At 36.6% G+C, this 24,478-nt stretch overlaps 1 protein-coding gene across 3 annotated transcripts; it reads left to right on the plus strand.

Moving 5' to 3' along the window:
• On the plus strand, positions 1-24,253 carry LOC133879357 (ubiquitin C-terminal hydrolase 12-like). 3 transcript variants are annotated; one of them, XM_062317897.1, is made up of 32 exons: positions 1-159; positions 338-416; positions 1,569-1,716; positions 1,907-2,064; positions 6,636-6,901; positions 6,984-7,202; positions 7,297-7,405; positions 7,497-7,612; positions 7,845-7,943; positions 8,525-8,634; positions 11,599-11,673; positions 12,119-12,197; positions 12,302-12,448; positions 12,536-12,616; positions 12,808-12,927; positions 14,089-14,211; positions 17,200-17,277; positions 17,387-17,475; positions 17,550-17,658; positions 17,773-17,841; positions 18,005-18,115; positions 18,985-19,040; positions 19,154-19,331; positions 19,440-19,541; positions 19,670-19,741; positions 19,914-19,979; positions 21,732-21,797; positions 22,704-22,790; positions 22,927-23,043; positions 23,170-23,244; positions 23,354-23,440; positions 23,629-24,253. In XM_062317897.1, the coding sequence occupies exons 1-32, from the start codon at positions 130-132 to the stop codon at positions 23,668-23,670; spliced, it is 3,363 nt and encodes a 1,120-aa protein (XP_062173881.1). In that variant the 5' UTR covers positions 1-129; the 3' UTR covers positions 23,671-24,253. The 3 variants fall into 3 exon arrangements, with proteins under 3 accessions (XP_062173881.1, XP_062173882.1, XP_062173883.1); XM_062317898.1 differs by having other exon boundaries at positions 1,572-1,716; XM_062317899.1 differs by having other exon boundaries at positions 3-159; positions 341-416.
• The last annotated feature ends 225 nt before the right edge of the window (positions 24,254-24,478 follow it).

Here is a 24,478-nt window from a genome sequence, read left to right on the forward strand (position 1 = left end):
CTCGAACTAAACCCAGTCGGCCCTCTTTTCCACACCCATTTTTGCTAACTTGCAGAGCCTTCTCTCTCCCTCTTTCACAGCAAGCTCTCTCAAGATTCGTCGATCGGAAGGCCACCAATACGCACGCCCATGACTCTGATGACTCCTCCTCCGTTGGATGTAATTCCCTAATCTCCCTCCTCCCTTTCCCTTCAATTCAACTCTGATCCCCAAAGCGACTCGTTTCGCACATCGCTGTTGAATTTCCGCCGTATCTGCGTGCCCACGGTAGTCGCTAGGGCTCGCAGCACCAGATCGGAGCAGTGGTATTGACCTTGGTTTTGTTTGGTTTTTGTAGCAGCAACAGCAGCAACCGGACGACGAGGAGATGCTGGTCCCGCACAGTGACTTCCCCGAGGGTCCTCAGCCGATGGAAGGTGAGATTCTGTGTTCCGTGTTTGTTTTCTTGAGAAAGTTGGATGGGAATTGGAGGAAAATCGAAGGGTTTGTGTTTTTTTTTTCTTCTGTTCAGTTCTGTTTTCTGCTTTGATTTTGGAAGAAAGCTAATGTTCATTGAGTCTTTGTGTTTTGTAATGCCTGTGTGAGTGGTGGTTAAATGTTTGTCAAGGCCATTGGTGTTGATCATTTTAGGGTTTGTGCTGGAATTTGGATTCTTGTTAGTAATTTGGTTCTTTTTGTCTTTTCTTGTTAAATTGATGCAAAATATTGGTTGGGGGCTGGGTTGCGATGGATGTTGATTGAGTGTTTGTATTTTCTCTTGTAATCCTTGGTGAAGTTCTGGTTTGGTTGTGACAGCAAGATTGATGTGTGATCGAGTCTTTGTGTTTTGTCCGTCTTGTAATGCCTATGCGAGTGATGGCTGAGCGTTTGTCGAGGCCATTGGTGTTGATCGTTTTAGGGTTTTGCTGGAATATGGATTTTTGTAACTAATTTGATTCTTCTTTTTTATTTATAAGTACTTTTTATTCAACTGAGTATTTTTCTTTTGTTTTGTAATCTTCTGTGAGTGATCATCGAACGGTTATTGGTTCTGCTTTGTTTGGTTGCTTAGAAATTGGAGGAAACAAGAGGAAGAGTGTAATTTGCGTTAGAAAATGTTTTAAGTTGTTTTGGATTTTGTTCACCATAATTCAGGATTTATTCTTATTTTATCATTTCTGGGGTAATGATTGGGCCATTGGTGTTGATCATTTTAGGGTTTACTTTGGACTTTCGCTTTTTGTAATTAATTTGTACTCTTACAAATTAATGATATTTTCTTAATTACCTATAAAAAAAAAGTAATTAATTTGTTCTCTTTTTACTTAATTGGTGCAAAAACTGGGGTACTTTTTGTTCTGTTTGTTTTTTGGGGCGAGGTTGAACATTAAATTCAAATATTTGTATCAGGCACAAAAATCATTATATAAGGCTTGGTTGATCAAGTTTATTTGGTTTCATTGGTCTTAAAATCTGATATTTGAGATTTGTCATCTTCAATTCTTTTGCTTTTGTACTTTTCTTAGCATATGAATGGAGACTTTGTGTTTGACTATTTATTTTCTTTTTTGTGGTTAATTATTTTTTAGTAGCCCAAGCAGAAACAGCAAATACAGTGGACGCTCAGGCAGTGGATGATCCACCGTCGGCACGGTTCACTTGGACAATTGAAAATTTCTCAAGGCTTAATACCAAGAAACTCTACTCTGATATTTTCCTTGTTGGAGGCTACAAATGGTATTTGGATCTCGTCCATTTGATACAGTTGTTACATCCATTTAACCCGTGTGTTTGGTTATGTTTGTTAACTGCTTGTTATGATCTTGTGTTTAATTACTCCCTGTGTACCTAGATGCGCTTTATGCTTTTAATGATATCTCGATTACTTATTAAAAAAAATGATCTTGTGTTTAATTGCCCATGACAGGCGGATACTAATCTTCCCAAAGGGGAACAATGTCGATCATTTGTCCATGTATCTAGATGTTGCAGATTCAACAACTTTGCCTTATGGGTGGAGTAGATATGCCCAGTTCAGCTTGTCTGTTGTCAACCAAATCCATAATAAATACTCAATTAGAAAAGGTACTCTCTCCACTATACTCCTAAAGAAACGAAATATGTCTAGTTGGGTGTTAAATTGGAACTAGTGTATTTTGTCTTTTATGAGCTTACTAGCATCTATTCTTTCTTTGGGCTGCTGCCTTAGATTGTAGTTTTTCGAATTTTCATGTATTTTTAGATCTCTTCACCGTTGATTGCTAGGATTCTCTCTTGCATACTTACTGTGTACTTGGGTTGCTTCTTTGCGGGTTTTAATGAATTTGCAATTACTTATAAAAAAAAATTGTTCTTACTGTCATCTGCGGGTGGTAAAAGTTCTTTGCTTGCTTGTATTCAACTTTGATGAGCATTTTGGAGAGGATTTTAGGATGGTATTATATGCAATTTATTTTCCATGGTTGATTGGGGAAGACCACTTGTTGTAAATGTGTCTTTTGCAAGAGAAGAGATTTTGCTTGTGCACGTGTGTGGGCACACGACTTTACCTGTATGTATCACATATATTGAGTGCAAAAGAATTGGGTAAATTGAGAACCTCACGCAGGTCAAATTTCTGTATGACCATTCCACCCAACCTCTCAAGATATACTGCTCCCAATGCCCACTAAGCTGTGCATTGACTTGTATTCTTCCTCATTTCCTCAGCATCCAACTGCCTTAGTTTATTGCCTATCCTGCCAGTCCCTAATGAATCAGCGTGACTGTCCTCACTCAGTGTCTTCAGCTGTGTACTCTGACTCGCCAATATTGCATACAAAACCCACCCAATCACAAACCCTAACCCTCCATCAAACCCTAAATATCTTCCAAAATGAATAAATGGAACAGGGGCAATAATTTTGTTAAGGTGTTAGTGAATTTACCTTTTATATTGCGAACATCAAGGTTGTTCTTTACTTATCAATTTGTTTTTTGAATATCGAGGTTATTCTCAGGAGGTTGTTCATAGATGTTGTTGTTGATTTGAGTCTTTTGATGTTGAAGCTTGTTGGCTTATTGAGTGGGTGTTTGAATCTGAGGGTGGACTAATCTGAGTTGCTGGAGGCTTCATAGGAGGTGCAGGAGGACATGGAGGAGTGTTGATGGGAGTAGTTTAGGGTTTCTAGAGTAGAGGTAGGCAGTCTTCTATAGAGTGCATCCACCTAGCTCACCCACTTAGAGCAGATGGAGAGTCTCAGATAGGGAAAAGCGGTGCATGACAAGGAAAGCGGTTGTTGTATTTTTTTTTTTTTAAAAAAAAAAAATTAAAAAAACTATGTCTTCCAATAAAGCCTTAGGTGTCTTGGCTAGTTGTTGTGGCTTTACATTGTTAGCTGTTGGTGATTGATTGACTTCTAAGCAGTTAACATAAATTTCTATGAAGCATGTTATTTTGGTGGTTAGATGTTGTCTGTGCAAGCGAAATGGGGAATCAGTGGATCACCTTCTTCGTCGTTGCGATGTGGCTTACGCTCCGTGGAGTGCTATCTTTACTCGCTTTAGTATGTATTGGGTTATGCCTAGGAGAGTCATTGACTTGTTTGCCTGTTGGTGGACTTTTGGAAGGCCGAGGAGTGTTGTGAGTTGGAGAATGGTGTCGACCTGCCTTTTTTGGTGTGTTTGGAAGGAAAGAAATAATAGGTATTTCGAGGATTTGAAGAGGTCCTTGGAGGATATTTTATCTTCATTTTTTCATACTTTGTATCTTTGGACGGTAGCTTTTGTGTTTCCTTTGTCGCTTAGTTTTGGCGATTTTCTTGTTTGTTTTTTGCTTTCTAGTTAGATGCTTTCTCTTGTATATTTCCGATGTACTTAGGGGCGCCTTAAGCTTTTAATAAGACTAGTTTATTAAAAAAAATAAACTGCTATGAAGCATGCACTTTTCCCTTTTGGTGGCTTGTTTTTTGAGCATGCCTTTTACTAGTAAGTGTGGAAATTTATGGGTTCTTTGCACATTTAGTAAGAAAAAGAAAATGATCTGGTGTGTTTAAAGAAACTTGCTTTCTTATCTTCTCTCTTAATAAAATTTTCTAAGCTTTTAAATTGTTTTAACAATTTTTTTTAAATGATCCGGTGTGTATACAACAAGTGTTGCAAACTGTATTGAGAGGCTTCAACGTGATTTCTTATGGGGTGGACTAGGTGAAGAGTTCAAATATCACTTGGTAAATTGGCTTAAGGTTTGTTTGCCTATTCTGAGGGATGGTTGGGAATTTGGGACTTGGAGGTGTTCAATTGTGCTCTCTTAGGTAAATGGCTTTGGTGCTATGGGCTTGAGAGAGAGGCCTGGTGGAGAATGGTGGTGGACTCGAAATTTGGCAGTTCTTGGAATGGGTGGAGTTCTAGTAAGCCTCTTGTAGCGTTTGGGGTGGGATTATGGAAGAATATTAGGAGGCATTGGGGGAAAGTTTTCAAGTCATACTAGATTTGAGATGGAAGATGCTCCAATGTTAGATTATGGCATGATCTATGGTGTGGAGATATGGCCCTTAAGGAAGCCTTTCAAAATTTATATGGTAAATAACGGCACGACATTCACAACTCGTTAAGTTTTGTACTTATCAAAAAAAATTTATATGGTATTGCTTGCTCAAAGGATGTTTTTGTTGCGGTTCTCTTAGAGCTATCTGGTGGTTCTATTCAGTGGAATGTAAGTTTTGCTAAAGCGGCTCATGATTGGAAGATGGATTTCTTAGCCTTGTTCTTCAAGGTGTTGTATTTAGCTAGAGTGAGAGGGGACAAGCTGTGGTGGGTTTCCTCCGAAAGAGGGTTGTTTTATGTTTAAATCCTTCTACAGTGTTCTGAGTTGTAATGATGGCTTTCGTTTCCATTGAAAGAGTGTTTGGCAGACTAAGGTTTCTTTGAAGGTGGCCTTTTTTGCTTGATTGGCAGCCTTAAGGAAGATCTTTACCATGGATAATCTCAGGAAGCGGTACGTCATCGTGGTTGATAGGTGCTGCATGTGTAAAGGGAATGGGGAGTCCATGAACCGCCTTCTTCTCCATTGTGAGGTTGCTAGTGCCGTGTAGAATGTTTTCTTTAGTTGATTTGGGTTGTCTTGAGTTATGCCTAGACGAGTAGACGACATGTGTGCTTGTTGGTGGACTGCTGGCCGCACTCGGAGTTTGGTTGTGTGGAAGATGATGCCTTTTGTGGTGCCTTTGGAGGGAAATAAATGACATGTTTTGAGGACCGTGAGAGGACATTGTAGGAAATTAAGCTGTTATTCTTCAATACTCTATATTTTTGAACGACTGCTATTATTTATTTATTTATTTTTTCTCTTTTGATGATTAGTTATCATGATTTTCTTGTTCTTTTTGCTCCTACTAGCTAGATGTTATCTCTTGTATACTTATGTGTACATGGGGCACCTTACGCTTTTAATGATATTTTTTGATAAGTAACAAGCTATAAAGCAAATGGCCCGTTCACATCTCTCTCGTGGTCCGGAATTGCGGTGAGCGTGGATCGAACACGCGACCTTGGGAGTTGGAGGCTGTTGATTCTACGAGTGATTTTGTTATATTTTAATTTCGCTTCAACTGGGGGAGATGAGAGGATATGGTGCAGGCTGACTATAAATTGTTAGCTAGTGTTCAGTTGTTTTATGAGGCTTTGAGAGGTTCAACTAGCTTGGATTTTACTAGAACTGATATGTTGAGTGATGAGTAATAGATTGGTGTTGCATGTATAAGAGCAATGGTGAGAATATGGGTCAGCTTGTACTTAATTGTACAGTGTCAAGATCTTTATGTTCACTGTGCTATCCCTTTTTGGGGATGTGTTGGTGATGCTTGAGACATTTGTATAGATGCTTACATGGTGGACAGAGAGATTTGGTCTTAAGGATAGTTGCAAGATCTGGTGTGCAGAACTGCTTTGTTTTATGTGGACTTTTTTTGAGAAAGCATAACATTGAATGTTTTAACTGTTAAAAGTGTTTAGTTCAACCAGAATTTGCCTATTCATAAGATTTATATTATTGGAAAAATGCCCCTAAAAACCTTGATTATAATTCTTTTGTAAAATTCTATACACTTTATATTGTAATTTCTTGGACATGTCTGTTATTACCCATATATACTTGGTCCCTTCTTCTTTATAATCTATCACTTATTGAAAAAAGGTAAAGCACCATATATATGGTGACTCAGTGAGTTACACAATTAATTTGTGTTTTGCTAAGTGGCAAAACGAATTTATGTTATAAAACAGGGATTGTTTTAAACAATAACCAAGCTTTGGATTTGGTGTGGGATGTCTTTGATTGATTTTACGTGATAGATTTATGGTGATTTAGAAGTAGTTACATGCAGAGCCATTAAGGGTGGCACTGGTGCGCTCTAATTATAGTAGTCTCTAATCTAATGTGAATGCACAAGTTATAGAATTTGTATGACTGCCATCATAAGTGGTAAAAGATAAAGGAGCCTTTGCCAAGAAAGTGGAAAACACAAAAACACTTACATATTTGTAGTATATGCATACTTTTGTGCTTCATTGGCATAATTTGCCTTTTTGAGGGCCCTCCCTCTCCTAGGGTACAGTTTTGCCATTTACTTCCAAAATCTTGTTCATGGTGATAATTACCATCCGTTTGCATCTTGCAGAAACACAGCACCAATTTAATGCACGGGAAAGTGATTGGGGTTTCACTTCATTCATGCCTCTTGGTGAACTGTATGACCCTGGTAGAGGTTATCTTGTGAATGATACATGCATCGTTGAAGCTGATGTTGCCGTACGTAGGGTTGTTGATTACTGGTCACATGACTCAAAGAAGGAAACAGGTTATGTCGGACTTAAAAACCAAGGAGCTACATGCTACATGAATTCTCTTCTTCAGACATTGTATCATATTCCTTACTTCAGAAAGGTTAGCAATAATTGCCCCTTGTACCTTGTCTTATTGCTACTATTATACAATGATGCTTCATATATATGATTTTCTATTTCAGGCTGTGTATCATATGCCAACAACCGAGAATGATATGCCGTCAGGGAGCATCCCTCTGGCGCTGCAGAGTTTATTCTATAAGCTCCAGTATAGTGACACTAGCGTAGCAACAAAAGAGTTGACAAAGTCTTTTGGATGGGACACTTATGACTCGTTCATGCAGCATGATGTGCAAGAACTTAATAGGGTGCTTTGTGAAAAGCTTGAAGACAAAATGAAGGTAGATAAAGGTTTCACGGTATTGAACTTTTGCACTTTTTCTTTTATATTTGCTTTGGAGGTTATTTGAATATAAATTTGTTTTGTCAACCCAGGGAACTGTTGTGGAGGGTACAATACAGCAGTTATTTGAAGGGCACCATATGAATTACATTGAATGCATCAATGTGGACTACAAGTCTACAAGAAAAGAATCATTTTATGGTACATACATATATTATGATACAGTGAATGACTATATTATTAGAGATTGATCTTATGGGCCTCATAGAACTTTTTGATGTATTGATTGTAGATCTTCAGCTTGATGTCAAAGGCTGTCGGGATGTTTATGCTTCTTTTGACAAGTATGTGGAAGTGGAACGTCTTGAGGGTGATAATAAGTATCATGCTGAACAATATGGTTTACAGGTAAATTCCTGAGGTGTAGGCATAGTTTATTATTAATTTTATCTTGTTGTTTCCTTGAGAATGTACCTTTTAACAAATCTTCTTCTTTCTTGCCCATTTACTGCTGTGTTTCTTTCATGTAGTTGGCATTTGTTCTTTTTGAATTGGATTACCTAATCATTAGGTGTTTTTGCTCAATGACTACTATACGAGCATGGTTTTTAAATAAAATTATTACTTTTTGACGTTTCAGGATGCTAGGAAAGGTGTTTTGTTCATTGATTTTCCTCCTGTCCTTCAACTTCAGCTAAAACGGTTTGAGTATGATTTTATGCGGGATACCATGGTAAAGGTGAGTAGTAGAGTGGGTCTGAATTTGTTTATTTTCATAGTATCTATATGCTTTGCATCTTCCATTTTGATGACTTTCCTATCATACTTTTATGCATATTCTCCCTATTTTGTGTGTTTTCTATCTACATGCACAAAATTGAGAAATAAAAAAAGAGAAGAAAGAAAAAGCATATGTTATGTTGCTTTTATTTTACCATTTCAAATTTTGCTGTTATTGGATGTGCATTTTAACTCACCATTATAATCACATGAAAATTAACTTGGCTTGTGCTACAGTTGGTATCATTGACAACATCACACACTGGTTTACAGTCCTCAGGTCAACATGCCCGGGGGTTCACATCACATTGTTTAATTGAAATAGAAAACCAAGCATGGAGAGTCATTCTTTATGTAATGTGACCATATTTTGCCAGATCATTAGAGCTTATTAACTCGATTTGAAAGAGACTAGAATATACGGCTTCTTATGATTATGGATTTCATTGATGGTCTCTCTCTCTTCTTTTTTTTTTTCCATAGTTGATTTGCCTTTAAACTCCTGTAATTATAAACACTTGTTCCACTGATTTCCAACAGATAAATGACCGCTATGAGTTCCCTTTGCAACTTGATCTTGATAGAGAGAACGGAAAATATCTGTCGCCTGAGGCAGACAGGAGTGTTCGCAACCTTTACACGCTTCACAGGTATGAATAGTCAGTTTATTGGGTTATGATATATGCAGTTACTTTATTGGATGATTTTTTTTTGATTTTTTTTTTTTGCTTCATTTGGTATACTTTTTGTTCACACTTTTCACAAATTTAATAAAGTATTTTTTCTATTGGATGCCATCTCTTGGGAACATAGGCTGGATGTACTGCATCATTTATCTTGGTAATTGTAAATAGTGAGGAGTGGTTGCCGCTTTAAGCATGAAAACAGTGCTCTACGGAGTATGGAAACAGACACAGGACATGGTGAGACAGCAAATTCTAAATATATAGGATACGGACACAAGTACACGTGTATATGTTTTTTTGAGCGTAAAGGTGCCTCTAAGCATGCATGAAGTATACAAAAAGGACACCAAAACAGGAAATAAGAAAGAAAGAAAAAACACCCGCAAAACCCAAAAACAGAAGGAAACCCAAACACCCCAACAGGAACCAGCCCACAAAACTCAGAGACCATTACATCACAGAAAGGGTGCTCTTGCTTTTGACTTGGCTAGAACCAAAACCCCTAGCATTATAATTAATTTCAGTAAACTCATTTGATTTGAAATTTAAGATTATGAATATAATTGAAGGCATATAGAATAAAATAATTCCACAAGCCCTAGTTTTTATCCAAGAATTGAAGCACAATTTATATTTATTTCACAACTCTTAATATTTAGCCATAATACACAAACTGAAGAACAAGAAGCAATAAGAAAACAAGTGGAAGGGGTCAACCTTTTGGTCAAATCAATGGTGGCAGGGGGACCGCATTTTCTCTCTTGTTCCTCTGGTGTCCAGTCTCTTTCTGGTTGTCACATGGGATTATAGGAGTTGAAGAGTCTTTTCTACTCCTAAAGTCCTACTTTATTGGATTTCCTTTAAGGAACCCTTTAAATCTAATATTTATGAAGAAAAAACATTTTCTCATTTCAATTATAGTAGTTGATTACAAAAGATTCTCTTTTTTTTTGGTCTGGTTTGAAACTTAAATAAATTTTACACTGGACACTCTTGCACATGTGAGACGCACCTTGGTGTTCAGGGGGTGTCCGAAAGGTGGAGCATTCCTTTAGTCGTGTCCATGCTTTATAGATTGTGCACTTTTTCTTTAACATGTCATAAAGAAATAAATATTCAGAATGATTTGTGAAAATATTAACCGGAAGTAATGACATTCCTTTTCAATCTCCCATCCTGAAGCTGATATTACTTCTACTGCCCTCCCAAATTAAATGTGGGTTTGGTTAGATGTGCTGTTGTAAGTTCTATATCTGTCATATTTGTGTGAAAGGGAACAAATTAGGAGTCACTTGCTGAAATCATATTTACTAACCGACTTCATATTTATGGCATTTTTAATGAGCATAATGACGAGCTCAAGCTTGTGTGTTTTTTTTTTCCTCTTTTTTTGTTTTTGGTTTATCTTTTCCATTTTTCTTTCTTGTTGATACAGCCAAGTTTTGTTTCTTTGTTTTTTAAGATTTCAAAGACAATTTTAAAATCAGGTTAGAGGTAAGCAAAAAGTTTATAAAAAGCGTAAAGGCGCCCCTAAGCATACATGAAGTATACAGCAAGGACATCAAAACAGGCATGCCATAGTGATGGACTAGTGTTGTATTTTGTTCCATCGTGTTGTGGCTAGAGACTTGTGGGTCTCGATTTTCCGTCTTTTTGGGATAGAGTAGGTTATGCCCTAACGGGTAGTGGAGCTGATGGGTTGTTGGAGAGGTCAGTCTGTAAACCACTACAATTTAGAAGTTTGGAAGATGACTCCTTTGTGTTTAATGTGGTGTATGGAGAGAACGCAGTGCTCGCATACACCACATTAAAATTGCGAGAGGACGGTGTCTAAATTCAAAGACTTTATGTTCAAATCTTTTTATGTTTGGATGGTTGCTTACAACAGTTCCTGGTTTTCTTATTTTCTCGAATTTCTGAATTTGTGCTCTTCTTCTTCTACCTAGATGGGGTTTCTCTTGTATACTTTCTTTTTACTTGGGTTGCACTCGTTTGCCCTTTTAATAAATTTGACTTGTCAAAAAATTTGTTCTGATGAAAGGAGTATTGCCCATCTTATCAGCAATGTTTAATTGAAGCTTTCTTCAGACAGAAGGCTGACAAGGGTATTATTTGAGAAATTGTTGACTTACTCAGAATCCTCTAGACTTTTGAATATATGATCTTAGGATTGGTTAAGCATCAGATGGAGGGTTTCCTCTAGTATCTTATGCTGAGATTGAAATACCGAAATGGTGGTTACAATGTAGGAGTGGCTGACATAATTGATGTGCTCCATCTTCTTGTATTAGGTGATTACCTTAACATTGCTACCATAATGCTATGCTCCTCATCTATCTCCATTTAAACATTTCTTTACGAATAAAAGTGAGTGGAGACGTGTCCATTCATCTTCATAATAGTGAACATCATTAGATTGGCTGTCATGCGATAACATGTTTTTGAGACTGCTATTCATATGACCTTTTCTTCATTAATGACCTGTCCCTGCTTGAGTGTCATTTATATAATTTTATTTGTCTGTAGTGGTTACTCTTATGTGCTGACTGGTTAGATACATTATATTTGCAAGTATTATGTAAATTTGCCCTTCTCAATTGTGAGACTGATTTGTCAAATCTGAAGAGAAAGATGTTTCAAATGTTGTTTATGTGGAGGGATAGAATTAAGACTATGCATGAATGTTCCTATTTTGAATTCTTAGATAGTTGTTCTCTTTCCTCCTTACTTTAGGGGTTCCTTGTATACATCCTGTGTACTTTGGGTTGCGCCTCTTTGCGCCTTTTCTATACATTTTACTTATCAAAAAAAAAGAGTATGCTGATGACCATATGACCTTTTTGCTTTATCATCTTCTTTGATGGTTATAACATAATATTGATATGATGCATATGCAGATTGTAAATAACCACTGTTTTTAAATTGCAGTGTTTTGGTTCACAGTGGCGGGGTGCATGGTGGACACTACTATGCTTACATTAGGCCAACCCTATCTGATCAGTGGTAATGATGTTTTCAAATGTTTTGGCTGGTTTCAGTATTCTTACTTCTAATTTTTCATTGTTAGCTCGTTAAACTTTTGATATGCTTATGTGTCTATGCTATCAAGCTCGTTAATGTTTTCTGAAATGCTATCAAGTCTATGAAGCTTCAATGCTTTCTGAATTTGGGAAAGTTTACTACTAGAGCCTTGCTCATCATCTTTGCCTTTCTACTTTTTTTGTTCCAATTCCTTTGCCGTTCTGATTGGTCTATAGTTTCCTTTCAAAATGGTACATGGAGTGAGTCACGCATCCATGGAACTGCGGTCATTGAAGCTCATTCATGTTTTTTGACATGTAGTCAAGTAGCTTTTGTTTCTTCTGTCTAAGATCAACCCCAATCTAATTAACATCTTGATGTTTCGCATGTGCTGTTAGATTTTATTACACTGATTTGTTGCTTTTAGGTTTAAATTTGATGATGAACGAGTGACAAAAGAAGATATCAAGAGGGCATTAGAGGAGCAGTATGGTGGTGAGGAAGAGGTAATTTTTCTCCACATTGCTTCTATCCAATTTTGGATGTTAATATATTTATTTTTTTAATTGAGTTTTTAATTGATGCCTTCTGCTCTCTGCTACATGAACAGTTGCCACCAGCAAATCCTGGATTCAACAATTCTCCATTTAAATTTACTAAATATTCAAATGCATATATGCTTGTTTATATACGCGAAAGTGACAAGGAGAAAATAATTTGTAATGTGGATGAGAAGGACATTGCAGAACACCTTAGGGTAAGATATTTGATGTACATATTATTTACTTGAAAATTTTTACACTGTTCTCAACTAAGTAATATGTGCTTTGGATATCGCATCCAGATAAGGTTGAAGAAAGAACAAGAAGAAAAGGAGCAAAAGAGAAAGGAAAAAGCAGAGGCGCATCTTTATACTATCATAAAGGTTAACAGCTTTCGAAATCTCCTCTCTCTCTCTCTCTCTCTCTCTCTCTCCCTCTCCCTTTGTGTGTGTGTGTGTTTGCATACAAATATATGTCTACAGATTACCACCTCTCTCTCTCAGTAGTTATTGTTGCTTAAATGTATATTTGTGGCTCATGGAGCATCATTCATCAGTTCTATTATTGCCTGCAGGTTGCACGTAATGAGGACCTCGTTGAACAGATTGGAAGGGATATATACTTTGATCTTGTTGATCATGAAAAAGTTCATAGTTTTCGTATTCAAAAGCAGATGTCCTTTAACTTCTTCAAGGTATATTATGTGCTGTTTTACCTTTTATATAAAAATTTTAGGGTATGGTTGATGATGGTTTTGAAATGTGTTTTGAAATATGTTTTTTGTTTTTGGTTTGAAAAAGTGTTTTGATGTGATATAAATGTGAGAAGTGCTTTTGGTGGGTGAGAAGTGTTTTTTGGTGGAGTCCACATTTGAGAATATTTTCTGTGGGTCCACTTAAGAAAATTGTTTGGTTGTGTTTTCAAAGAAGTAAATACTAAGCATGTTTATTTTTAGAAAACCCAAGCAAGTGTTAGACCCAACTTCTTACATAGAAAAAAAATAAAAAATTAAAGAAAAAAGAGAGTGGCGACATGGCCATCCTTAGTGGAGATGAGGGGGTGGCTGTGCGTCCACCCCAATCTGGTTGGGGTGGCCTTGGTTAGGGCGGCTGCGCAGCTACCCTTGGCCTATTGTAGTGGCTGTGAGACCACCTCCGACTAGGATAGGTGTTTGCGCAGCCACATGTATTTGGTTGTGGTGGTCACGTGGCTACCCCTAGCTTCTTGTGGTGGCCGCGTGCCCACCACTGACCAGGATAGAGGTGGCCGTATGGCCTCCCCTCTCCTTCGCTGAGGGTGACCAAATGACCACTCTTTTTTTTTTTGAAGTAATAATTCTCCCCCACACATACAAAAATTAAGCACGTGTTTTTTCAAAATATTCATACAAGGTGTGAAAAGTTTTCTAAAAAGTGTTTTGAAAAGTGTTGTGTTTTGCATTTTGAGTTGTTTGTTAATTGTTGTGTAATTTTTTTTTTTAATTAACATCTTATGACATCTAGTGTATGCATATGCTACTCCTTGTTATCATGATGAAATTATCAGTTCTTTAATACTGATAGTAGCATTTTTTCTTTCTTCTCAATTGATTATTTTGTTGTACATACATACGTTTTGTGGTTGCATTCTTTTGGATTTCTAATTGAGATCAATCGAGAATGTTTATCTTTTGAATGATTATTGTGGGTGACCTCTATATCAGTCTTATCAGACATTTTGTTTCCTTATAAAAAATGTTTGAGATTGACTGCAGCGAGACATTCTTTTGATACTCATTGTTAATCCACCTTTATTTATTTATTTTTATGTTTGTTGGATTAAATTTATATTATTCTAAATATTGCATTTTTCTCAGGAAGAAGTTGCCAAGGAGTTTGCTATACCGGTGCAATTTCAACGTTTCTGGTTCTGGGCAAAACGCCAAAACCATACATACCGGCCAAATCGACCACTGACACCTCAGGAGGAAGTGCAATCTGTAAGTACTTGTTGACTTTTACTTTCATGTGTCAAGGATTACACCGAGTAGTATTCTCTGAGTTTTGATCTTTTGTAGTAGTCATTGATATTTTGTGTATTCATCGTTTGACCCCATCTTGATCTGCTTAAAGAATCAGGATATACCTTGTGGATGCATTTGGTGTTTGATGATTGGGGAAAAACTACTAGAATACCTATATATAAGAACAATGGAGATATTTGAAGTTGTCCAATACTCATGGAATAAAGTGTATCAATATAATGAGGGATTTTAGGTTTAGAAATGGAATAATGTGTCGCAAAATCAATTTGGCATGGAAATTAATTTTTAACTTAGGCCTTTGAATTGAAAAATATAGTGAATTTGGTAAAGACCTTCATATGGTTTTTTGTTTTGGAGAACACATATGATAAGGTATCTTGAGAGGTAATTGGGAGATATTGTATGTTGTATGAAATAGAGGAGTTTTTTCTCCCTATATTGTAATTAAAAAATAGGGGAAGATATACTTTAGCCCCTTGAATTATTACTATTTTTTCATTTACGTTACTTATCAAAAAAACTATTTTTTCATTTACGCCTTCAGACTTTAAAAAGTGATATCAGGGCCCCTCATACTATCATTGCGTGTCAAACTTCGACACATTTTCATTTTTGTCCGCAAAGTACCCTTAAAGTTATTTATTTTTTTGATAAGTAATAGCAATTTATTGAAAAGCGCCAAGGGGCGCAACCCTTATACACGGGAAGTATACAAGAGCCCTTAAATGGGTCGAACAGGAAGTAAATTTAAAAAGTCTACAAAAGTAAAGACATTCAAACTATGATGTGGCGCTATCCAAGAATATAAAGTGTTGAGCAACCGCTTCTGTAGTTCCACCATAGGTGTCTCTACATCTTCAAACAGACGAGCATTCCGCTCCCTCCAAATACACCACAGCAAGCATAGAGGAGCTAACCGCCAAACCTCTTTCGCATGCCGACTCCCAATTGCGGCCCCCCAACTAATCAATAACTCCAACACCGATTCTGGCATAACCCACTCAACCCCAAATAAATTAAGAACGTAGCTCCAGAGGGTTCGGGCTACCTCACAATGAAGCAACAAGTGATCAATAGACTCCCCACTCTTCTTGCATAGACAACACTACTCCATTACTATTACATTCCTCTTACGTAAGTTATCATGCGTCAAAATTTTGCCCAAAGCTACTGACCATACGAAGAAAGCCACCCTAGTTGGAGCCTTAACACGCCAAATACTTTTCCAAGGAAAAGAAGGAAGAGATGGGCCATCTTTCCTACAGAGCTCATCATAGAAGGATCTCACCTCAAATAAACCTCTTTAGAGGGATTCCACACTAATCTGTCGCCCTCACCATGACGAATCGAAGTAGAATATAATTGGTCGAAGAAAGAGAGGACCATATCCATCTCCCAATCCTGGATTTGTCTTGTAAAAAGAACATTCCACTGAATTACACCATTATGGACCATCAAATTATCCGCCACCATTGCGTCTTTGTTCCTTACAATACAAAAAAGAGCTGGAAAGCTTTGCTTCAAGGAACTAACCCCACACCACCGGTCATGCCAAAAGCTAATATTAGATCCACTCCCCTTAAAGTTATTAAAAAATTACCATTTGAAAAAAATTAAAAAAATTAAACAAAAAGTGGTAAATACCAAAAATTGGCGGCCCTTTTAATATTAGCCCCTTTAATTTTTTTTTTCAAATGGTTATTATTTATTTTTGATAACTTCAAGGGTATTTTGGGGAGAAAAATGCAAAAGTATCAAATTTGACATACAGTGGTAGTTCATGGGGCCTTAATGTCACTTTTTAAAGTTTGGAGGTGTAAATGAAAATATGGTAATAGTTTCGGGGGCTAAAGTATGTTTTCCCTTTAAAAATATGTATGATAGAAGAGTAGCTAGTGGAGATATTACAATTGAATTCCCACTCAGAAGGTTTATGTCAAGGATCAACATTGAGTATTTTTTGGTCATTGGTTATAGATGAGCATAGTAGAACTGAGTATACTTTAGAATTGCAGAGTATACTTTAGAATATAGGGGTTTGGACTAAGTCAAGCTGATGTCAAGGATGCAGAGTGCAAATCCAAAATTCAATATGGTGTATGTGTATTAATATATATTATCCAAATCCTTCTTTCTTTTCTATTAGTTTTCTCCGTTAATTTGAAATACTCAAAAGGGGTTCTTTTTTTATTTGTTTGTTTATTTGTTTTTGTCTTCTATCTTTTTCAGTGAGCACTGGAATTTCTAGTTTGATCTAGGTTGCAATTTTCTTAGGGGTGGCAATTTGTATTCGCATGTTAGGTTCGAGTTGTGTTGATGCATGGCTATAAGACTATATAGATAAACTAAATGGGTCAGATCCCTCAACCCTAGCCGGCTAATTTCGTGTTGGGTTCGTATCGGGTTCATGGGTTGTATAAAAAATTGCCAATTCTTATATATCACGTGTCGGGAGCATGGGCATAAGACTATATAGATCAACCATTATTCGACCCATTTAATTAAATTGGTCAGACCTCTTAACCCTAATTCGCTAATTTCGTGTTGGATTTGCGAGTTGTGTCAAAAATTGCCAGCTCTAGTTTTTCTATATTATCCGTGGAATTAGAATAGGCGGAGTTATATGAAAGAATTGTTTTCATTTGCCAAAAATATAATTCTTATTTATAATGTGCTTCATGTTTTTGTTGAAAATATGGTTCAGCTGCATTCAAATGGATGCTCAAGCACAGATAAACATATGTTTGTGGTATAACTAGCAATTGTTCTTCCTTTTATGTTGATCCTATATAACTTGGCTTAAAGATTTTGTGACAATGAGTTATTAAGGTAGCTATTAATGTGATTTTGAAGTTGCATTTTGCTCCCCAAGAAATGCTCATGGTTGTCTTTACTTGATGGCATGGAAATCTATGTTTGTTATAGCGCTTCGCTGCTTTGTAGGTTGGACAGTTGAGAGAAGTTTCCAATAAGACAAATAATGCAGAGCTAAAGTTGTTTCTAGAAGTAGAAGTTGGGCAGGTAATGTCGTCTTTCCTATTCGTGAAAATTTCCTCTCGTCATTGTAGGTTGGAAAGCTGATGACATGCATCTCTCTTTTATGCTGTTACTGATATTCATAATCTTTCAGGATTTACGGCCTGTTCCTCCTCCTGAAAAGACTAAAGATGATATTCTTCTATTCTTTAAATATTATGACCCTCCGAAAGAGGTGTTACGGTAATTTCTCTTTCATTCTTCCTTCCTCCTTATAGTTGCATGAGACTACTCATTAATTTCTTCTATGATGTCAGATTTGTTGGGAGGTTGTTTGTCAAGGGTAGTGGTAAGCCAGCGGAAACATTGACAAAACTAAATGAAATGGCTGGTTTGGGTCCTGATGAAGAAATTGAACTTTATGAGGTTAGTTTAATAATTTTGTTATTTTAATTGTTTTCTTTCTTTCTCACCTGCTTACTGTACACAGTTTATTGTCTTGTTCCACCAGTTAGCTTAACCATCCTCTTTGATGTTCAGGAAATAAAGTTTGAGCCGAATATAATGTGTGAACGCATTGACAAGAAGACCACTTTTCGTGCTAGTCAGGTATAAGTCATAGATGACTAATTGCGAATGTTTTTCTCTGTGAAATTTCGTCAGATGTAGTCGAATACTTTCTTTGTTTGTTCCTTACCTTTGCTCTATATTTCTCTGTTGCAAAGTACTATTCTATTTTCTCTATGGGCTTATTTTCTTTTGCATTTTTCAGCTCGAAGATGGGGACATCGTTTGCTTTCAGAAATCCCTTCAAGTTGGAAGCAGTGATCAATGTCGCTATCCGGATGTTCCTTCATTCTTGGAATATGTGCATAATCGTCAGGTATATAGTGAACCCTTTCAATATTGAGATAAGGATCTCCATGTTTTTATGCACATCTTGAGTGTCTGCATTACTATGGGGTAAGGGGTCTCCATGATCCTACTTCCCTGGTATGCTGCGTGTTGCCAAGTTCGAGCACTGGTTTTTATTACAAATACTACATGGGATAACCATCAATGTTGTTATATAAACAGTTTAGTTAAATTTTTACCACATACAGGCACATATAACAGATAATGACTAAGATAATGTTTTGAAATCTTCTACAAGACTTTTTATAATCATTTTGTCAGTAGGACTGGCATACAGTCGTGTCTGGTCAATCCTTTGAGTCGTGCTGGACCAATTTAGTTGTTGAGTCGGGTTTGGGTTTACCTGACTTTTGTCGGGCCATAATGATGTTTTCCTGTTCGTCTTATTATAGCTGGACTTAGGCGGGTTTGCAGGTGTATTGTAAAATTGTAGGTTGGGATGTGTTGCATTGGATCAACCCATACTAGACCTGTTTGATAATTGGGTGGTTTCAGATTAACCTGTTTTCTGTGGGTGAGGGAATCCCTACCCATCCGTTTACATTGCATTTTGCCAAGCTTAGCCAGTTGCCCTTCGATAAAATGGCATCCCCCACTACTGATAAAAATAGGATGGGAGGGTGAGGTAACAGATTTAGTCCTGTGTGAGTACGAGTTGTGTTACCTATGAAAATAGGGCTGCTTATTAATTATGTGATCAATTAAAAAATCCTTGACATTGCTCATGTTTTTATTGTAAAACTATTAGAGATTTATTTTCCTTTTTTGCTTTCTTTTTTCCTCATTTCTATTCATTGACTATACCTTTGAGTTTGACTCCAAAATAATTATAAATAGGTTGTTCGCTTTCGATCTTTGGAGAAGCCAAAGGAGGATGAATTTTGTCTTGAGTTGTAAGTTGGTCATATTCCTTGAACTTTTTCTGCTGTACTCTGTCTAGGGGTTCGTCAGTTTGATTCATTTATATATTTTAGTTCTTTATTCTGTTTTTTCTGTAATTTTCTAGGTCAAAACTTCACAGCTATGATGATGTCGTGGAGAGAGTAGCTCAGCATCTTCGCATGGATGATCCATCCAAAATAAGGCTCACATCTCATAACTGTTATTCCCAGCAACCTAAACCCCAACCTATCAAGTACCGAGGAGCGGAACATTTGTCTGACATGTTGGTCCACTACAATCAGGTAATCTATCACCTGGCTGTTACTCTGTTTGGACATATTTCCTTCATATTTTTGCTACCCAGTGTATCCCAGTGACTGATAAAAGCATGTATTCTTTTTTCTTCTTAGACTTCTGACATTCTCTATTATGAAGTATTGGATATCCCTCTGCCAGAATTGCAAGGTCTAAAAACTTTGAAAGTTGCTTTTCATCATGCTACCAAGGAAGAAGTGAGTGCATATAGCAATCAATTCTCTTAATCATTCTTTGACCGTATCATGTCAAGTTTTACTTATCAAAAGAAGGTTGTATCATGTCAAGTTTTGTGCCACTTAATGTATTGCTGTTGTGTGGTCAGGTAGTAATCCATACCATTAGATTACCAAAACAGAGCACTGTCGGAGATGTTATTAACGACCTAAAGACGAAGGTAATCTTGCTACTATTTGTCTTCCAAATTGGGGTGTTTGTTTTGATTATTTTTTTAATCTGTAATAGTCTTACCATGTGCTCATTGTTGCTATGAACCAAATTTTGCTGTTTGCATGCATCAGAAAAATAATAAGAAAAATTTACGGAGTATTTTGCTTTTATTGGAGCAGGTGGAGTTGTCTCATCCAAATGCAGAACTTAGGTTGCTTGAAGTTTTCTATCACAAGATCTATAAGGTAATGGTCTGATGGATATTGTTCCAACTAATATTTTCTTCTGAATAGAAACATCTAGTAGCTAAAATGAATACTTCCCCGGTATTATACCCAGAAGTAGTTGATGGTATATTTTGAATGTACCTTGTCAATCTCTTTATTTCCAATATGACGGAATTGTACAATATCTTGTTTGTTTTTCATATATATTCAACTAACTACTTAAGGAATGCATTATAAAATTTCTTGTTAATAAGATACATGTGAAAATTATTTTGATTTGACATAAATGTGAAAAATCTTTTTGAGTACTTTATATTTGGTGATAATTGTCAAATGTTGTTCAAAACAACATAGTCAAATGTTGTTCCGAACAACAAAATCTTATGTAATTACTAGTACTGATGATGATTGTCAAATGTTGTTCAAAACAATCAGATATTTGCTGTTAGAATATAAATTAAATGTTTAAATTCATCATTTCCTATAATCTATGCTTTTGGAAAAAATGATGATTTAACATAGTATCAAAGTAGAGATCTAGAATTCGAACCTTGTCTCAGTCATTACCTTCCTATTTCAATTAAATATTTCACGTGTTGGACCTCACATATTTAGGAGAAGTTTGAGCCTACATGTGAGAGGGAGTGTTAGAATATAAATTAAATGGTAAATTCATCCATTCTGATCAGCTTAATCATTTTGGATAAGTGGTGATTTAATGTTTACTAAGTTGGTTTCATTTTTGTTTTTTTGATAAGTAATAATGCAACTTTATTGAAAAAGCGTAAGACGTCCTTACGTACATAGGTAGTATACAATAGAGTTCTTACAAACCCAGAACCCAAAAACGGCAAAACGACTTGACAAACCCTCCCGGCTAGAAAGCACCCACAACACCCAAAACCCACGTGAAACCCAAATCCAAAAAAACAGTAGAAGCCCCTGTCAAACACCCACATTTGCCCTGAGTGCACCCTAACCCAACAAACCTCCCAAAACCCACAAAAAACCCCGAACAACCCTCCCAAAAAAACACCCACAAAGCCAAAAACCCATATGAGACACCCAAAACCTGAGCCGACGCTTTGCTTTATTTTCTCAATAATTACGCTAAAGTTTTGCTTTGTTTCTTTGTTTTGCCTTAAAAAGACATACTATGCACCAGATTCATTTCCACAACCCCAGTTCACGTGTCTTACAATATTAATTATTTATGCTTACTTATCAAAAAAAAATTATTTATGCTTAAGATGAATCAGTTATGAGTTCCCTTCTCCAAACTTCTCCTTGGTGAACCTCCATTATCCATTAACCCCTCTGAAGTTGGTTGAAAATCCTCAAGCATATGACTGCCATTTGCGTCTTATTTTTCTCAAGCAACCAGCTGCCCTTTACAGTTAATTCAATGGGAAAAAAAGTTGTATCGGAATCAATGGAAGGAAAGATCTTGGAAGGGGATCTTTTTTTTTTTTTCTTTTTTTTTTTTGTTCGTGTGCAATAGATAGTACAAAAAGGCAATACAGTTGTACCCATAATTCCTGACGTAGAGTGACACTTTATCTTGGAAGTAGGAATGTATATGTATAGATTTTGTACATGTAATAGGCAGACGCAAGAAGTGCACAAATTTTTACTTCATTAATAATATTTTATTCTGACTTTTAGGTTAGCAACAGCCTTCTTAAGTTCACTCAAATCTGTCTCAAATATCTTCCTAAACCATTCTTACATGATTGTTTTTTCTTCAATTCTGTGGCTGTTTATTTGCAGATTTTCCCGCTCAGTGAAAAGATTGAAAATATTAATGACCAGTATTGGACATTACGTGCTGAGGAGGTAAGTCTACTTTTCTTCTAGGTATATAGGTCATTACGCTGCCTTTTTTTTTTTTTTTTTTTATTTTTTTTTTATTTTTTTATTATTTTTTTTATTTTTTGTAGTTTAGTGCCTTTGATTTTAATATTTGAAACAAGTCCTGGTCTGATAAGCTCATAAGAATTGGCTCTGCAAGTGATTGGTCATATTGGCATCAAATTAGAAGACACCTTAGCCCTTGCCAAGTCTCCTTGTTTGGCATTGGAAAATCTTTAAAAATAACTGCATGTGTGATGTGTCAGACAGCTGAACTTTCTCGATACTCTTTGGATGCATGGTTGACACAATCCTTAGTTGTCCAATAATCCAGAAGAAATAAACTCTAGGACACCCTGCAGTACTCATTTGAGAGGTGTGGTTTATAGTTTCTGTATAGAAGCATAAGAATAAGGTGCAAACATAGAAAATATATCACGTATATATGCATTAATGTATGTTTAGACCGTATATTTTCTATATCTTTGATGCAAGGTTAGTGAATTCCATCGTGGAGCTGTATGCAATGCGCGAAAGATGCCTGTATGGTTGATCAAAGCCATCTTTTTTTGTTTTTCAATTTTTTCAAGAGACCACCACCAGTGTGACTTCTATACCCCTATGGTATTGTAATAGTTGATAGCATTAACTCCGCGAGGAGTCAACTTGGAGTGATGAACTCAGGTTCACACTTCTCGCGGGAGAATTTTTTCAATGTTCCCTCTTAGTTTGTGTATGAGATGGATGATCTCACCTAATTACCAGTGGGGCTGGCCAAGTAAACTTGAATGGCAAATCAAAGCAGTCTGTTTAATATGGGGCTTTTGTTATGTCTGAATGTAGATTTTGTTTTCCGTGCAAGATTCTAACATTAATTGCTTGTTGCCACAGATTCCTGAAGAGGAGAAAGACCTTGGTCCTCATGATCGCTTAATTCATGTGTATCATTTTATGAAGGATACAGCGCAGAACCAGGTGGTGAGTACTCCTGGATGACCTTGGGATGCAGCTCCTATTTTTGAATCTCTCTTGTGCTATGAAGTTATTTATCACTTGGTTATCTTGCATTATATATTTATTCTTTATTTTTCTTATTGTTTTTTCGATCTAACAGCAGGTTCAGAATTTTGGGGAACCATTTTTCTTGGTTATCCATGAGGGTGAGACATTAGCTGAAGTTAAAGTGCGCGTGCAGAAAAAGTTGCAAGTTCCTGATGAGGAGTTCTCTAAGGTATTTTCTTCTTGGTGTCTTCTCAGTTACTGTCATACTCTGGCACAAACTTGTCGTGTGCTGTCTCCTTGTTTGCTGTTAAATGTCATCTCATTTTTCCTACCGCACTTTGTTGTTTCTTTTCAGTGGAAGTTTGCATTTTTGTCATTGGGTCGTCCAGAGTACCTCCAGGACTCAGACATTGTGTCCAGTCGGTTTCAGGTCTGTCTAACTGCTCTCTCTCTCTCTCTCAACATGCCCACAGTGGTGTCATTTACATTGGGATGATAAATGGTGTCCTTATTTCTGCTTGCGACTTATCATTTTGTAGAGAAGGGATGTTTATGGTGCTTGGGAGCAGTATCTTGGGTTGGAACACACGGACAACGCACCTAAAAGATCGTACACAGCCAATCAGGTATGTGATTGCCTTGTAATATATTTCAATAGATTTACAATAGAAAATGAAATTGAATTGAAGTAATAATCCTTGTCTGTTGATCCTCCACCACTGAATAGGGATGACGAAAATACTGATGATTTAAGTAAATATTTTAGTAGTATTTGGATCGAGGCCCTTTGTTGACTTCATCTCGATGTTTGCAGAATCGTCACACATTTGAAAAGCCCGTGAAAATCTACAATTAGCACATATGGATGATTGTGTAGATCGTTTGATGAGCCAACTCCCAATGGAATTGCGGCTTTGTGTAAAGCGTGATTGAAGCACAATTGGAAGCTTGCTGTCAGTTTTTGCAAGAGTAATCATTGATCTTTTGTTGTGATTTTTTTTTTTTAATGGTGAGGGGAAGGAGGCGCTGGTGGGGGGAGGGGGGGTGTTAGGAATTTTAATTCCATATCTGTTTTCTAGTAGCTAGCTCGTTCAGACTTCTCCCGTCTCTGGGGGTGAAGTAGGTGGCTTTTATCTCTAATTTCATTGTAATCTAGTACATAAGATTTTGCGGTGGCGGATGTATAGAGGAGGGTATAGGTGTGTTTTAGCGTTAATTCCCTTTTTTTTTTGTCTGATCATCCTGTTGTTTTTTCCTAGTTGCATAAGATGGGTGGGGGGGCCATGTATAATATGTAGTTTGTGGTTTTGAGGATTTGTGCAAAAGGAAACTACTTAAAACATTGCTCATATGCGCCCATCAGAAGGATCTTATTTTGATATTTTTTCCAATTCTTTTAAGGTTCCTTGGCCGGGGTTGACAGGCCGGTATATTGCTCACTCACTTATGATTATTATTATTATTTGTGCTTACCCTTCAATGTTGAAGCCTGAAGGGATGTTGTGGTGATTGAAGTGCTCTCAATTCCTTTTGAATTGACCGGCAAAGCCAGAAATTTTTTGGCGGAGTCCAAACATATATATATATATATATATATATATATATATATATATATATATACAGTGTGTAAAACAAAAGAAGACAAGTCTTAAACTTAACTTCAT

Source organism: Alnus glutinosa, chromosome 10, assembly GCF_958979055.1.
Source record: "Alnus glutinosa chromosome 10, dhAlnGlut1.1, whole genome shotgun sequence".
Lineage (NCBI taxonomy): Eukaryota > Viridiplantae > Streptophyta > Magnoliopsida > Fagales > Betulaceae > Alnus > Alnus glutinosa.

Bases quoted from the DNA above. Each gene is read 5' to 3' on its own strand.
- LOC133879357 (XM_062317897.1), top strand. From the start codon at position 130: ATGACTCTGATGACTCCTCCTCCGTTGGAT. The intron at 2,065-6,635 runs GTACTCTCTCCA...TGCATCTTGCAG, and splicing joins TAAATACTCAATTAGAAAAG to AAACACAGCACCAATTTAAT. The intron at 23,044-23,169 runs GTATTTTCTTCT...GTTTCTTTTCAG, and splicing joins CTGATGAGGAGTTCTCTAAG to TGGAAGTTTGCATTTTTGTC.